This window comes from Canis lupus, chromosome 15, assembly GCF_011100685.1.
Source record: "Canis lupus familiaris isolate Mischka breed German Shepherd chromosome 15, alternate assembly UU_Cfam_GSD_1.0, whole genome shotgun sequence".
Classification (NCBI taxonomy): Eukaryota; Metazoa; Chordata; class Mammalia; order Carnivora; family Canidae; genus Canis; species Canis lupus.
In genome coordinates this window covers 1,673,111-1,690,133 of record NC_049236.1, presented here as the reverse complement: position 1 = coordinate 1,690,133, position 17,023 = coordinate 1,673,111, and the positions used below count along the sequence as shown (strand labels likewise).

Sequence of the window (17,023 nt, the reverse complement as noted above, 5' to 3'; positions counted from 1 at the left end):
CAGGGTCAGTTCTAGGACCTTCGTGTTGTTAATGCATCTAGTCCTCAAGTGATCCCGTGAGGTCGCCACTGTTCGTATCTTCACGTTACAGACCAGGGAACCAAGGTAAGCAAGATTAAGTAGCTTGCTCAGGAAAGATAAGTAGTAGGGCTGGGACTGAACCCCAGCAAACGAGACAGGCCTTTTTTCTTAGTTCGTCTTCCCTTCACTAGGATTTCAGTGCTGGCTCCCCCAGGAGCCCGGGAAGTCACCTTGCTGTGCTGTCCCCCCACTTTGTCAGACGAGCGTGTGATAGTCTCACCTCCCTCATGGGGTGCACTGGGAGGAGGAAATGCACACCTGGCACAGAGAAATGGCTCAAGTAACTATGGCCACTCCGTACGTTCAAGAAGAAATCTATCCTATTCTGGGGCACAGCAGCCATGCAGGCCGGTCCAGCGGCACTGGCTGTGGTCAGTCTAAACATGCATCTGCCATCATGGCCAGGCTGCTGCCGGCTGGTGCAAGAGCATCTGGCAGGTGGCAGGTCCTGGTCTCTGAGGGGCGGGGTGGGGGGAGGACTAAGGTGGCCTTAGATTGCAGAGCAGGGTCCTGGCCCAGCTGCTCCTGTCCAGAGGACGTGCTCCCCTTGCAGAGCTCCTGCTGCTCCCAGCCAGTGAGGAGTAGGGCTCTGCAGCACCTCCTGGTCTGGCTTCTGGCGGGGCAGCCCCAAGCATCTGGGTCACTTTTAACCTGACAGCAGTCTAGTTTGGGCACCCCTGAAAATGGGCGGCAATCAGGACTCTTGAGAGAGCCCTGCTAATGTCTGGCCTACCGATCAGGCTCCTGAGGATTTGGGTCCTGCCGGCCCCTCTCTGGGCTCATCACCCAGCACTTCCCTTGGACACACCAGCACCCATTCCACCGCCAACCAAGAGAGCTAGACACACAAGCTGACTCGGACGGTGGGTGCAGCTGGGCTTCCAAACTCTATCAGGCCCAGCAGCCCTGGGGCTGGAGAGCCTAAGCCTTCATGCTTCCACATAGCTCAGCAGGCAGCCGTGAGATGCATGAAGTGGACAACAGTGGGTCAAAAACCATGGGGTGGAACTGGGGTTGGCAGGTGAAGGGTGGGCCAAAGGACCAAGGGGCCAAGGTCTCCTGGCAGCTGGGAGCAGAGGGGAAGGCAGGAGGGATGTGGGGGTGAATATGCAAAACACACAGCACCCAGGCTTTGCCTTAGACCTATTTCAGACCCAGCAGGTCACCGGGCCTCACCCCTCATTTACATATGGGGAAATCCAGGCCCAGAGGGGGCAAGGGCTTCCTCTCCAAGATCACCAGGGAGTAGTGGCTGAGTCAGGACTCAGGTTTACAACTCTTGCGTTATTACACTGCCAGCATAAAAATGATGTTATGCGCCAAGAAGCAGGAAATGGTCTGGGTTTGGATCCCAGCATTATTACCCTTCCTTGCTGTATGATGCTGTCTAATCGGCTTTTTCTCTCCTTCAGTTTTCTCATCTGTAAAATGGGGGTAAGAGCAATAAAAGCCACTTCCTGAAGCTGTTGGGAGGATCGTGAGGGTCTGACACCTAGTTAGGCCCCAGTAACACTTAGCAAGTATCTCCAGTGCCCCAGCACCGTTGCAAGCATCTCACAGTTGATGGTCAGAGGGGTAGTACTACCGGTGAGGGAGTCAAGACAGTCCTCCTAAACAGCCTCTTTAGGGATGAGGACGCAGAGGCCCAGAGTGGCCTGCCCTAGGCTCCCAGGGCAGGGATGATGGGAGCCAAGGGGCCCCTGCCTGAACAGGGTGCTCCAGGCCCCCCACAGCTGGGCTCCTGCCTTGCCCTGGCGGCCCATTCCCCACACCCCTCAAGGCGCTGCTGGTCCACTGCTGGGATCACCGCCCAGGCTCCACCCGCCAAGGGACTGAGGAGACGCAGAAGGAAGCCTGCGACGGCGCCGAGGGGGCTGGACACACGGTGGCGCTGCTGCCCAACCTCCTCAACCTCCTCGCTGCCGCTGCCGGAGGGGCCTGGCCACCGGGAGGCAGTCGTTCCCAGGCCGTGTCCCCAGCGCCACTTGGTGTCTAGCAGACTCGCTCCTCCTCCCTGAATCTTCCTCATCATCACGGGAAGTGGCAATTCCGTCCTTCCAGTGTCTTAGGCCATAAACCTGGGCCTCATCCTTGGCTCCTTTTTTCCCTCACGCCATCACCTATCCTTATCCCACCCCCCCACCCCCCCCACCCCCCGCCCTGTGTGGTAGCCAATCCTGTGGGCTCCACCTACAGAACGTTCCCAGGGCCCTACGGCTTCTCCCCACCTCCACCCCATCCGGGCCAACATGCCCTGGGCCTGATAACTGCCTCCAGCTGCACCCCTTCTCCACTGTCCTGCACCCCTTCTCCACCGTCCTCCGCACACAGTCACTGAGAGTTGTGGGACATCACTCCAGGGCCCTGCCAAGCCCACCCCTTGACCTTCATGGCTTCTGTTCCCTGAGCTCATGTCCCCCCACTCTGGTCCTCGGGAGCTCTGTACCTTCTGCTCCCTCTGCAGGGAGAGCCCTTCTCCAGACCCCATCTGGCTTCCCAGCTTTCCCTTCCCATTCTCTGCTCACACCTCACAGACTGAACCCCCGCCCCTACCCTATTCCACATTTGTTCATTGCCCTGCTCCCTTGCAGGATGTAAGCTTCCAGGGGACAGGAACTATGTTTTATTCACTGTGGAATCTCCAGCATCTAGAAGAGGGCCTGGAATAGGGCTGGTGCTCAGTAATTATTTCTAGAAGAAATGCACCACTCATCTCCGCAGACGAGGTGGGTATGGTTATCCTTTTATGCTTCATTGGGAAAAAGAGATTGAGAGAGGGGCAGGGAGCAGCCCAGGGTCCCTCAGCAGGCCCTCAGTGTGGGGTGAGCCACCTCTTGACTCTGACCCAGGGAGGGCTCTGGGCTCTGGTTTGGGCTCCAGGTGCCGCAGGTCCAGCCCACCAGGCACCGGGGTGGTGTGTGGCCAGCATTTCTGTGTGACCTTGAGCAACTGCCTTTACCTGTCTGAGCTTTACTTTCCTCAACTTAAAATGGGCAACACAAGTTTCTGGCCCTAGTTATGAGGACGTGGTGAGACAACGAGTGTGAATGGCCTAAGGGACACTAACCCCACATTCTCATCTTGGGGGGAACAGCCCCAACTTCTTTGTGTTGAGTGCAGTAAAGGGGATTTATTCCACCTAAAAGGAAATGTGTTTTAATTCTTTTGTAAGACTGCAAATAGATCCTGAAATCAGAAAAACGCAGACGCACACACACACATACACCTTTCTTTGTCACACTCTAAATCCTGATTCTGATTTTAGGAATCTGGTCAAAGGGTTGCTGGGTACAAGGGGAATGCTTCTGGCTGCCCTGACCTCCCTTTGCTGGGGTGGCTGGCGGGGTGGGGGGACACTGCCTATGCACCTGCCAGAGTCCCTCTGGCCTCCTCCCTGGATGCTGCGGCTGGCCGGGGCCTTTGACTCACCTTCTGCTCTGCTGGGCTGTCTCAGAAGTAGGCTCTCATGTGCCTTTTGCTGATGGAGGGCTTTGGCCAGGGTGCGGTGCTGGGATGTGGGATGAAATCGGCAGGTGGCAAGAGGCTGTCAGGTCTGACTCTGGCTCTCTTGAAAGCCTCCCAAATTCTAAAAGGTGTCATGCTCCTGCCCAGAGTATGTAGGTGTGAGAGTGTGGGTGTGGAGTGTGTAAGAGTACATCCCTCGCAGCATCACCATGAGGATTTAGGAGACAACTCACAGCGTGTGTTTAGAACACGCCTGACCCGTAGTGGGTGATCAGTCAATGCTGACTCCAATTACTCCTGTGTTAGTTTATTCAGCACACATTCACTGAGCACCTGCAAGGTGCCAGGCACCCCACCTCCCTGGTAGACGGTAATGCGCACTCTCTATGGCTGCACAGCACATACTGTAAGTGTATGGAGGGGAGGGGGCCATCTCTCTGTGAATTTAACCTTTATCTCCCAGTAGGTGGGAGAACTGGCAGGGAGGGCTTGGGAGGGGGAGAGGAGGTGGGGGGGACACGGAAGGGGAGGGAGGGCGAGGGGGACAGGTGCAGGAGCGGGGCAGAGGAAGAGGGGGAGATGGTGAGGAGGGAAGAGGTGGGAGGGGGGCGTTGGCGGTTCCTTACCTTCTTCGGCCTCCAGCTCCTCCAGCACCCCTGTCTCTTGGCACTTTTTGCTGTGAGCCTTCGACTTCATGTGCTTAGTCAGATTCCCTAGAAAGAAACGAGAAGAGACTCAGGCGGGGCCGCTGGGCGGGGGGGCCTGGGCACGCCTGGGGCTCGCAGAGGCAGTGGGCTTCGAAGACCAGTCAGGGCCCTGCCAGCTGCTGCTGCTGCGGAGGGGCTGGGCATTCAGGACAGTACTCAGGAGCTGGGGGAGGAGGTTGGGGGGCGGGTGGGGGAGGGCAGAGGGTATAATGAGGAAGTGAGATGCTGGTTAAAAAAACAAACAAAAAAAGAAATTAAAAAGACAACTCATGTGCAATAGGTTTCTCCTGCATTTGATTTAACTCCGGGGCCCAGTTGCCGGGGACGCTCATGGAGCAGGATTTGTGACCTTCTCAGATGCTGGGATGCCCAGAGGGCTCCTGTTCACCGACGCGGTGGGTGGGTACTGACGATGCCCTTCCAGGTGAGGCCACGTGTGGGGCAGCCCAGCGGGTTTGGGAAGAGGAACCAGGACAAAGTTACTGTTAGAAATGGAGAAGGGGCTGAAGGGTTAGGGCAGTCTGCCGGACAGGGACCTGCGAGCCTTCCTTAGAGAAGTCACGTCCTGGGCCTCAGTATCCCCCAGGTCACCATGCGGTGCAGACACAGGTAGGGTATGCACAGGGAGGGCTGGGCAAAGGCTCCACCCACTCCATCCCTGCCCCTGCCCTAAGCGGCCAGCCCAGCCCCACGGCTCATGAGTAGGGGCAGCAGGTCTTCACAATCGGGGCGGGGGGGGGAAGGTAATGACGCCTTCAGTCTCTCCCATGCGTGCACAGCACATCCCAGGCCGGGAGCCTCTATGGGCAGGAACACTCTGGGAAGGGGACGCAGAGACCCCAGCCTGCTCCAGGAGGATGCAGGCCAGGTGCCTCAGGATGCTCCTTCCGGCTCAGCAGCTACCTCCAAGTTGTGATGTTCTCACTGTGGGCCTGCAGGTTGCTACACTTCCACATGATCGTTCACATAATAATCCTCAGTGCCCCGAGTTAGGTGCTCTGTCTCACTGAGCGTGGTCCTCGGCAAGTCTGAGTAGATGGACGGAAGAGGGAAGAATGGACACTTGAGCAGATACATAGAGAGACTGGTGGGTGAATGGATGGATGGATGGACTGATGGGTAGATGGGTAGGGGGCTAAGGGCAAAAATGGGGTGACAGTACAACAGGAAGAATAGGGACAGATGGATGGGACACTGGATGGTTAGATAAGCAGACAGATGGATAGACAGAGGCGGGAGGAGATGGTTAGATGAAAACAGTAAATGGCAGGCTAGTTGGAAAACGGGCTAATACACAGATGGGGAGCTGGAGAGGAGGAGAGAGACAGGGCCGACTGGGGCAGCGGCCGGTTGGGTTGCACATCAACTTGCAGCGGGGCAGACTGGACAGGTGGATAGAAGGACGGACTGGTGGGAGGACAGATGTGAGAAGAGGAGGAACAGGATGAGAAAATAAATGGAAAGGGAGATGGCCAGGAAGACCAACAGTAGATGGGAGAAATGGATAGATGGGTGGATAGATGATGGGTGGATGGGTGGGCAAGTAGGAGAGAGCCCGTGGGTGCACCAAAGGGTGCTTTCCAATCATTCTGAGAATTTTAAGGAATTTGCAGGGTTTTGCTGAGAGCGTGATGGGAACCTTAACCTGGGATTCCCTGAGGTACACAGGTCAAGGGCAGCAGGGGTGGAAGGTGACTTGTTTCTTTACTCTTCCTTCTCTTTGCTCCTAGTCTGTGACTATATCCTATAACTCAGATTTTCCTATCACCAGACAGAAACCTGGATCTTTTGCTGGCCTAAGGGAAAGCAGAGCCATAACTGAGGCCAGAGGGTCCCTAAAGGTCCCTACCTAATATTGGGGGCTTCTGCCCTCATTGCCATGAGCAAGTAGAGCTTGAGTGGGACGTCAAGGGGTGGGACAGGCCGCTGGGGCCTTCCATGGGCCAGACAGATCAATGGTCCCCTGAGGTTCTGGGATCAGCCCACTGTCCCCTGAGCCCCTGACCACAGAGGACTGTGAACACTGCTCATTCTGGCTTTGACATTATTTGTTGTACGTGTCCTGCCAGGAAGGTTTAGGTCTCTTTTCAACCAAGTTAGGTGCCGAGCACACAGTAGGTCACAATAACCACACATGGGCAACGCTGTCCTCATCGCAGAAGCAAAGCGTTGGAAGGAGCCTCACAGACCCTGTAATCCAAGCGCCACCAGGCCCAGGGTGGTGGGTGTGTGGGGTTCTTGCTTCTGCTCTAACTCTGGGCCCTGGAGCTGGTGATGCCATTAGATCCGATTACTGACTGTCTCAGCTGCTGGGCATGGGCAGGCTCCCGTTGACCAGCACGCTGAACCAGCCAAGGCCCCTTATTAGCACAGAGCCCCATTGAGACCCAGGTTTTGGGGCTCCAGGGGTCTTGCTCACTCCACGCCTGCCTGCACAATGCACCCAGGCTGCTCTAGGAGCTCGCCGGCTTCGGGTTTGGGTTTGGCCTCTGCTGCCTGCTACCTGTGTGCTCTGGGGCGAGTTTCTTAACCTTCTGAGCCCCAATTTCTGCAACTCTGAAGTGATACCTACCTCTCGGGGGCGCTGGGAGAAGCTGAGGAGGGAGCGCAGGCGAGTGGCAGCCTGGCAGACAGCAGACGCTCAGCACATTGGGATGTTCCTCCTTCCCCTGCTGGGACCCCACCCTTAGCCCCGTGACCACCACTCGTCACCGTCACCGAGTGCCGAGACCCTGCCACGCGCCGACGTGCTGGGTGTGGAGGACAGAGGCATGGCTTCCCCTCCAGGGTGGGCTCGGGGGCTCCCAGAAGGCACCCGTGGGCCCTGGAGGCTGCAGGGGGCACTCGGGGCATCTGAGGGGCTCTGCTGGGACAGGCCGGGTGGCTCTCAGGAGGCCAGGCTGGCTGAGCCGCCCTGGGGCCTATGGGGTACCCTCCCTGGCTTGCCCTCCCCGGGCCTCTTCTGTGAATCGAGGGAGGGGGACCAAAGGGCGCAGGCGTCTCTTTCGGCTCAGAAGCCACTTCTCTGGCAAGGGACAGAGGCTCGGAGGCCTGCGGGGCAGCCGGCAGCTTCTCACAGCCTTGCCGGCCCCCACCCGAAGCCCCACAGTCCTGGGATGCAGGAGGAAAGGCAGGCGGATGGAAGAGGAGGAGTGTCTGGAGGAGAGGTGGGGCCTCTGCTGAGAGCACCGGCCCAGGACTCTGCCTCGGTTTCCCCGGCTGGCCGCCCTCCTCCTGCCCGCCCCTGCAGGCCCTGCCACCTGAGGCCTGCCCGCTGCTCTCGTCGCTGACCCCGCGGCGACTGGTGCAGGGGCCCCTACGCGGCACAGCCACCCCGCTGGCCTCTGGGGACCATCTGGGAAGAGGAAAGAGGACCCCCCAGACCGCTCGCCACAGGGCCGTCCTGGCGGCCTTCCCCGCACGGCCCCCGAGACGCCTCGGCTAGCGCCCCGGGGCCCCAGCTGTGCCACAATGTCTAACACGGAGACGGAGACACAGACGAGCAGACAGAGACGGACAGGAAGGGCTCGCCGGGCCTGGGCGCAGCCAGGGGGTGCAGATGGAGGGTCCTGAGGACCGCCAGGCCCAGCCGGAGCCCCAGCGGGAGAGGGCAGGGCGGGGATGAGGAGGCGCCGGAGGTTCCTGAGGGACGGCTGAAGGCCCACCCCTCCGGGAAGACGTGGGCACCCCGAGAAACAGGAGCCTCAGTGTCCCGCTGCTTCCCTCACGCCCAGCGTGCAAGCCTCCTCTGCTGCCACTTGCCGCCACCCACCCCCGACCGGCCCCTCTCCGCAGTCACAAAGGTCCAGGTTCCATCATTTCAGACTCGCTCACTGCTTCGGCTTTGAAGATGTTGTCTTCTGGAAGCTTCTATGAGCTTTTGAAGGGAGCTCAGCACGCTCCTTGATCACTGGCTGGGAACAGGCTGCTGGGCCTGGCCTTCGGGGCAGGTTGGGCAGGCCTGCACAGCCGGGACTCAGTCCCTCTGCTCCCGTAATGCCCTCTGGGCACCCCCCCGGGGCTCCATGCCGGCTCAGAGACACCCCAGAGGCACTGCGGGCAGGCCTGGCGTGGCTTCCAATGAAACAATGACAAGAGCTCTGGAAACGAGGCGTTCCTGCCCGGGACCAGGCCCTTTCTCGCCAGAAAGACAAGGGGAACTGAATAGGGCCCCCTCTTTGGAGAGGATGCTCTGGCTGGGAACTTAGCCAGATGGGTTTTTCTAGTCTCCCCAAGATGGTTCTCTGTGTGCCGGGCACGGGTGTGCTCCAGATGGCCCCGGGCTGGGACGTACTCTCAGGACTGGGCTCCTCACGCTGAGAGCAGAACGGGGTGGTCCCCTGATGCCGCCTGGAAACAGGGGCAGCGGTTGTGACCCGCTCCGGAGGCCACCCGATCGGCCACCTGATTTAGCCAGTCCTTCCAGGGAAACGGAGATCTGCTCACAGCGAGGAAGGTGATGGGGGAGATGCCCTGATGGAGGGGTCCTGGGTTCTAGGTACAGCTCTAGTACTAACAGTCACTTGGCTTTTGGGGGACCCACTTTCTTTACCTTCAACAAGAGGTTTTTTCTTTTTTTTTTTTTTTTTTACTCTGTTGTTTAAGACATAAGTCAATCATTCCCATCTCTCTTCTTCCATAAAGTTCCACTGGCCACCTAAGGCCAGAGGGAGTGGGGTTGTAGGGGACAGAGTAGGGACGGGGCCCACATCCGGGGCCAAGGCAGGGCCCTGGGGCTGGATGCACCCATGACACAGGGGGCTGAGCTCCAGGCCCGTCTGTCCTCTTTGGGGATCCTCCAGAACACTGTTTATGAGATGCCAAGAGAGAAGAAGCGCCTCTATGCTACCCAAAACCTAGGTGGGAAAGGACCAGCGAGAACGATGGCCGGAGGACAGAGGAGGGCAGGGGTCGGTGAACGGGGTTAGGACGGCCAAGATGGAACTTGGTCAGACAGGGGCCGGAAGTGGTAAACTGGTAAACGTGGTAAACTGCCCCCCGGACCCGGTACAGAGAGCACGGAGGTGGGGTGGGGGGGGGGGCAAGAGGAGGAGAAAGTGAGGAAGGCTGGCGAACTCCACAGGGTTCGGCCCAGCCTCTCTGCCTGGGAGCAGCTTCCCCACCAGAAGGAAGGTCAACAAGAGGCAAAACTGAACCTGCTCTCGGGCTCTGTCCGCGGAAACAGCACATGGCTCCAGCGGGGGCCAGCGTGGAGGCCCCCCACTTGCTCAAAGGAGAAGGCGGGACCCTCACGTCCAAACCCTGAAACCCTGACCCAAGAACCTGCAGAGCACAAGAGGCTGAAGCTGTCAGGGGCACTGAGAGCCCCAGGCCTTCCTCTGCTTCACCTCCGTCCCCCGTCCCTCTGCTCAGCTACCAGGAAGCAATGCGCGAGTGCCCACGTCCTCCCCGCCCGGCCTGCAGGAACAGTCCACGCAGTGTGCAGGGAGCAGCTTGCTCCAAGTCTCACGGACTCGGCCCCACTTGCTCACACGGGGGGCCTGCAGCAGGCCAGGCCACGCCAGCCTCTACCGGCTGCCCTTCCTCCTCGCTCAGGTGGCCGCCAGAGCCTGCTGCCCCTGCCTTGGGGCCGGACTGTCGGGGCTGCCAGCCTGGGCAGGGCGGGGGGCGAGCGGGCTGTGCCGAGAGCTGCAGAGGAGCCGGGTGGGCAGGAACATGGTCTGAGTGGTGAGGCGGGTGGAGGCAGGGCGAGTCTGCCATGAGGAGTGACCATGTGAGTGTGCCGAGTGGCTCGGAGTGGAATGGATTTCCAAACGCAAGAGTGGTGGTGACAGGTGCGGATGCTGGAGCTCACCAGATCAGTGGGCAAGGGGCCGAGGAGACATGCAGAAGGACGGGGTGGAGGAGAGAAAAATCAAAACTGGGAACGGTGTGCAAGAGCGCCTCCGGGCGGCGGGGCAGGCGCGCAGGTGGAGGAGCTGTGTGGGATCCAAGAGGACAGGCTGGGCAGCCAGGGGGTGCCACTGCCCAGTCTGGAGGCGCTGCTCTGCCACTGGGGAGCCCAGGCCGTGGGGGTGGCCCAGGCCCCAGGCGGAGAGGTCCGGGCCCCTGCGCTCTGTGCTAGGGCTCCCAGAGGGGAGCTCCCTACGGTGGGCAGGGGCAGCGCCCCAGCTGACTGTCTCTTACCTTTGGTTTTAAAAGCAAAGTGACAGTGCTTGCACACATAGGGCCGGACGTCAGTGTGGGTGCGGATGTGTTTCTTCAGCATGCTGGGCTTCTTGCAGCGAATTCCACACTCCTCACAAACATATTTCCCTCGGCCGCGGCCTCGCACATATACATACTCTTCGTTTGATTTGTACCTATGAGCAACAGGCGTCATGGTAAAGGAAAAAAAAGGAGGAGAAGAGGCTGGTTCCCACCTCAGAAGATGCACAGGCTTCCTGGCCGCATCCAGCCCTTGGTGTGTTGGGCGAGGAGGACGCGACCCAGAGAGAACCACGTGGGGCGGGGGTGGGGGAGTCGCCCTGGGGATCCACCAGGGACCCCTTGCACCTGCCCTGCCCTCGACCAGGCACGGCTGCCCCCTCTCTTCCATCCGGCCGCAGCAGACCCCGCGCCTCCTGCCGGGAAGTGAAGCCATGCAGGGCCTGGGCTCCAGAGCCAGCCTGTCCCCACACAGGACAGCCACGCTGGGCCACCGGAGCAGCAACGCGAGTGAGAGAAGGGAACGACCACGCTCTAGCGGCTACCATTTGCCAGGTGCTCACTCTGCGCCGGGCACTTTACACAAATTAAATCACGATCCTGAGCACGAGCCCTTAAGAGCCAGCCTGAGGCTCAAACTCCTGCAGCCAGAAAGATCTAGAACTAAGATCCATCCGAACCTGCCTGCTCCAAAGCCTGTCCACCTCCCGGGAAGGGTAACGATCGCTAAAACGGTCGGCTAGGAAGCCACCCGGACACTGCTGGGAGGAGGTCTGAGGCACAGCCATCATTTCCCTGTTCTCAGAGTCAGAAACCAGGAGCCCTGCGCTCTCTCCCCGACCGCATCTCCGGATGAGCCGTGAAGCCCTGGGGACCCAGGTTCTAGCCACCTTGCTCCCAGGGAACACCTGGGCTCAGAGCACCAGGGCCAAGAGCTTTCCTAGGGTAGCCAGCCCACCTGCCGGGCGTCAGGGCCACTAATGCTCTTGGACCCGAACCAGAAGGCTGTGATTTCCACCTAGAAGGAAGCCCACGAGTCTCACTCCATACGATCCTCATCAAAATGCCTTGTTGGCCTAATGCCATAGATGAGCACGTCTCCCCCCTGAAAAGTCTATGATGGGGCCAGGGGAGGGGTTCCTGGTATGGTTCCAGGGGAAGTGTCTTCTGACTCACGAGGCCAGGGGCGTCTGAGGGCACGGGTGCCTCAGGGGCGGTGTGGCCTCTCGGCCAGCTGAGCATGCCCCCATCACCCAGCAGGAGGCCTGCCTGTGCCCCACACTCATGCTGTACAACATGTCCCAGCCCAGGTGCCTGGCACTCAAACTCGGAGCAGGTGCAGAGGGGCAGGGAGGTGGCTGGGAGCAGGTGGGACAGCAGCTGGGGCTCAGTCCTACTCTGCATGGCCATCAGCTTATGGATGAGAGGATGTCACAGGATGACTTGAAAGAGGGGACTCTAAGAGAGGGGGCCAGCTGGTGGTGACAGAGTGATCACATCACACACTCACACACACACCACCTCCCCACTCTTACACTCAAGCACACACTCACACCCGTATACACACACTCATACACGCATGTTCTCTCACACGTGGGGCTGCTGTCCACAAGTCCCTACGGGTCCTGGTTTTTGTCACCTCAGTTTTGGCCTCATGTTGTCTAAAACCACCTTTTCTTCTCCTTAAGAGGCCCTGACCGGCCAGTTGCAGGCACCCTGTTCTCAGGTTAGGAGCCAACTTCCATCTGAACCAGGGCAAAGTGACATCTTGTGTTCAAGGGGAGGAAATGAAGGCTGTGGGGCTGGTAGGAGGAAGTGACTCTAGTCGCGCTTATGAAGAGCACCCTATGGGCAAACTGGGGATGTCTGTCTCCCGGTGACAGGAGTTCACCCTCACGCAGCGGGACTCCTGGACCCAAACCAGCGACCCACACCCGGATGTTAATTCCTGTGTCCCTCTGTGGCCCCCAGGACCCACTCTGAGATGGAGCACCCTTTTCCCAGCCAGAGAAGAAAGAAGCGAGAATGCCTTGGTCTCTTCTTTGCACGAGGCTCGGCCTCCACCTGGACAGGGGCCTCCATTCGGCCCTGCTCGGCGGGTCCGTTGACACTCCCTCCCCTCCAACTTCCAATGACAAAGGTGTCCCTCGGCATTCCTTCCCCTTCCCTCCACCCCGCTGGGGTGGCCACTGCGAGCGAGGCCCACTGCCACTCTGACTGCCCCTGTATTTGGGCTCCACCCTATGCTCAAGTCAACTCAGAGTCAAGTGCTAGAGTCGGTCTCCTGTGGCTGCTCTCAGATCCCTCATTTCCTCCTCTATAGCAAGCTCAGATGACAAGTGGTCTTCCCAGGCTCACACTTATGTGCAGAAAACACAGAAAAACCGTTTGAACCTTCAAGGGTTGTGCCTTGAGTTGGGTGTCTTGACCATGGAAGGTGTGTGGAACCTGCCGGGGAGGGGTTGGAGGGGCTGGGGAGGGCGGTGAGAGATGGAGGCAGGATACTCCAGGCAGGGACCAGGAGCAAAGGCAAGAGGTGTTAAGAGGCTGGACGGATTTGGTGGGTGAAAGCAGACGAGGTGGGATGGGCAGCTCGGACTGGATCACCATCCCCATCAGCCTTCGATGCGTGCTAAGAAGTTTAGACTTGGTCAAAGTTGTCCTAAAGATAAAGTCTCAGAGAGAAGATGCTTCCCTGGCACCACGGGGGAATGGTCTGGAGGATGAGAGACCTGGGGTCCCTGCCAGAGGTGCGTGTTCTAGGACAGGCGGTCGTCTGGACGGGGCGGGGATCACAAGGAGGCAGAAACAAAGACCAACGTTTTCAAGTTGGCTGGCTCAAGCGATTCCATCCGTGGGCTTGGAGGGAAGCGATGCAGGCCCCTAGGGCTTTGCTGAGTGTGAGATGCCCGAGAGGAAGCCGTGAAGAGATGCCCAGGACACGGCCAGAAGTCCTCGGGACTCACGATGGGACAGGCGGATTTGTGAGGAGGAAGGCGACTGCCCAGGAGAGGATTGAAAACAAGAAGGGGGCAGTGTGAGGGTGACCAGAAAGCCGGTCCCAACACCTACCCCCGAGCAGCGACTTCCTGGGAGCTCAGGAGGTTTGGAAGCAGAGAGAACGGGGCTGGGGTGGGCAGCAGCCAGCTGGTCCCACGTCATGGAGGACGCTGGTTCCTGGGGGGCCCCAGGACTTGAAGAGAGAGCAGTCCTGGTGGAGCAGCCCAGAGCCTGTGAGTCCTCTGCCCCTTGAAGGCCGAGACTGGGATTCATACAGCTCGACGGCTTTGTGGTCCCCAAAGGGCCCAGCCCAAGGACAGGCATGGGCCAGCCGTCCAGTGTGGGCTGGGTCATCCTCCTGCGTGGGGCCATCCCCCCACACCAGCTCAGGATCAGCCTCTCCTTCCCCAGCAGCTCCACAGCCTCTGCCTTCTGGTACATTCCGCCATCATGGGCCACACGCTCAGTTCAAGCTTGTCACCAGTCAACAGCCAACCTCAAAGGCTCGCTGGACCCCAACCCACTCCAGCTCCTGCTCGCTCTGCTCTTCCTTTCTCAGCCCAAGCCAGGAAAGGGCAGCCCACACCTGCTGTCCATGCCTCCTCACCACCCCCACTCCTGAGCCCCTCGACTCAGCTTCCCTGGCCATCTGTCCTTGCCAAGGTCACACGTTGCTAAATCCAAAGGACGGCTGTCTTTTCCTGTCTGCCCTCGCGCCCACCTTCCAGGGGCTCTTGCTTGGCTTGGTGACCCTTCTCTGCAGGCTCCTTCCTTGCCCCTGTCCCATGCTGTCAGTCCCCAGGCCCCAGCCTGCGCTCTCCTCCCCTCACCCCTCCCAGGCCTGACCTTCCACCTGGACGCCAATGGGTCTCCTGTTCTCTCCAGGTCTGACCTCCCTGCTGAACCTCCAAATGCCCCCCTCAGTACCCCTCCTAGTGGTTCTCAGGCACCTCACAGCCTGCACGCCCAGAACCACGTTTCCGGTCCCCCGTGCAGTACCACGTCCCCCTGGGTACCCGTCTCCATAAATGGAACACGCCGGGGCTTCCTCCTAGTGCCTCCACTGCCATCCCTCTCCGTGCTCAGCCTGTCGCCACAGCCTGTCCATGCTGTCCCCCCACCGCCCGAGTGTGGCCGAGGAGGCAGCCAGGGCCACCATCCTCCCTGTAGCCTTTCTTCACAGAACAGCCAGAGGGAGCGAGCCCTACCACATGCAGCCCAGCTGCTCCTCCCAGCCTGGGGGCAATGCTCCCTCACCCCCTGCAGGATAAGGCCCTGTCCCTGCACTCGGGGGACAGGATGGCACAGAGGCCCAGGACCCCACCCGGCCCAGCGACCTCTCCAGGGCCTCACCCCCTGTGCCAAACATCCCTGGGGGCCTCAGAGTTCCTTCCTCCAGCCTTCCAGCCTCCCCAGCACCACCCCCCCCCCCCGACCAGCTCCTCTGCTCCTTCAGGGCTTCGCCGCAAGGTCCCTTCCCTTGGAGCCCTGAGCCCGCCGAGCCTGGGGTCCCACGTGCTCCCCTTCACAGCACTAAGTTGTGTGCGTGGTGACAGTCTTCTCAACCAGCGGAGTCCCCGTTATCCCCCCGAAGGAGGGGCCAGGTGGGCCTCAGCTGTTGGTATATCCCCAGGGCCTAGCACAGTGCCTGCCACCCAGCAAGCGCTCACGCTCCTCGGCTGCACAGAGCCAAACCGAGGCCTTCTTTCCGGGTCTGCTATAATCCGACTCTTGGCCTGGACATCCCAACACGACGCTGTGGCCTCCCCCTGGGCACGGCACAGAGCTAGGCCCTCCTAGCCAGGAGGGACTGGCTGGCCGAACGCTCCCCACTCCCTGGTAGGAACTATTCGGCTCGTAGGTCAGCATGAGACCTGGGGCCCAGTTCTGGCTCCTGCTTGACCTTGCTCGGTGACCTTGGGTAAGTGACTTCCTGTCCCTTGCAAACAGTTGTTGCCCCGAGGCACAGCAAGCACCATCACATGCCTGACCTCCACCGGTCTGCCATCCCCCTTTTACCACCATCCTCATTTTACAGAAAAGAGAACTAAGGCCCGAGGAGTTTGAGTGACGTGGCCAAGACCAGCCAGTCAGCGATCTTTCCACCCAGCTCCCCATCCCTGCACAGACTTGCTGCACAAATACTTTCAGATGATGTGGACCAAGGTTTCCTTAGCACTTTCCTTCTCCAGGATTCCCAGGGGCCTGTAACACTGCAGACAAACAAGAACAGCATCATTCTCCACCCAGCCCTTCCTGAAAGGGCCGCCAGCTCTGGGTGGGACCCGCAGGTGTTGACAGCTACAGAAAAATGCCCTGCAGAAAGCCAGAGCAGGAAACCAGAAAACCATGGTGGGGCCCCTAGGGGCACAGTGCTGCCTCCCAGGTCTGCTGGCTCCTCCCTATCCCCCCCAGGCTACTCTCCCCGGGGGGAGAAGTGACCGACCCCCTCTCAGTTCTGAGGCCACAAGACAGTCCCCACTGGCAGGCTGGGGTGCTGCTGACTCACACTCCCAGAACAGGGAGCCATTGCTCTGAGCCCCATCACCTGCCTGCCTTCTGCTGCCCTGACAAGCCAGAGGTGTCAGCCAGTCTGGGAAATGTTTAGTTTTGTTCTTAAAGAAAAAATAGCTGTTTCTGTGGATTCCAGAATGTCTTAGAGGGACCTTGAGACCCGGCAGCCCGACGACCCGAGGCCCAGACTCAGGTTGGCCATGCAGCAAGGGGCAGGCTGGTCTGACCCTGGCCGCAGCTCCAGGGGTCCCAGCCCCCTGCCTGGATGTGGCTTTCGGTTCTGCGGCCTCAGGTGGAGCCAAGAGCAAGGCTGCCAGGAGGGGTGTGGAGCCCCCAGAATCCTCCAGGTCTGTTTTTTTTTTTTTTTAAGATTTTATTTATTTATTCATGAGAGACAGAGAGAGAGAGAGAGAGAGAGAGAGAGGCAGAGACCCAGGCAGAGGGAGAAGCAGGCTCCATGCACCGGGAGCCTGACGTGGGATTCGATCCCGGGTCTCCAGGATCCCGACCTGGGCTGAAGGCAGGCACGAAACTGCTGAGCCACCTGAGCTGCCCTGTTTTTGTTCTTATGCTGCAGCAGTTAAGATTCGAGGACTCAAAGGAAAAGAGGAAGAGTCTCAAGCAACCCCTTCCTCGATCGAGGGGGTCTTCTAATACTCCCCTGATACAGAAGAAAACCGGAACAGAGAGGTCGGCTGGCTCGCCAAAGTTACAAGACAACTACGAAGTGGTGAAGCAGAACCCGGAGCCTGGTCCTGACCCCAGGGGTCCCACATCTGACATCAGCCGCTTCTCCTCCAGTCCTGCAACCCGGGGATGCCGAGCCGCCTGACGGTGAGCAGTCAGCACGTGACACCTTGGGTTGTGGTTCTAGACTCTTCAGAGGCCTCTCTGAAGCCCACAGCTTCTACCGAACACAGTGGAACACGGCGTGCACGGCGCCCCCCGCTCCGCTCCAGACGCCGGAAGAGGGAAGGGGTCGAGAATAGACGGCATTTTAGTCATGGTGATGGGGGACTTGTCCTTGGCTCCACCTCTGACAAAGATTCAGCAGTGAAGCTGCTCTGTGAAGTAGTGAGCTCCCTGTC

General features: G+C 59.5%; 1 protein-coding gene across 6 annotated transcripts in view; it reads right to left on the bottom strand.

The window, feature by feature from the left end:
* HIVEP3 (HIVEP zinc finger 3) overlaps positions 1-17,023 on the bottom strand; it is a 459,199-nt gene that overhangs the window by 6,883 nt on the left and 435,293 nt on the right. For all 6 annotated transcript variants that reach the window (XM_038557696.1, XM_038557695.1, XM_038557699.1 and 3 more), the window contains 2 exons: positions 10,401-10,576; positions 4,173-4,259 (listed from right to left, as the gene is read on the bottom strand). In XM_038557696.1, the coding sequence (XP_038413624.1) occupies positions 4,173-4,259; positions 10,401-10,576 (263 nt within the window). The remainder of the gene's footprint in view (positions 1-4,172; positions 4,260-10,400; positions 10,577-17,023) is intronic.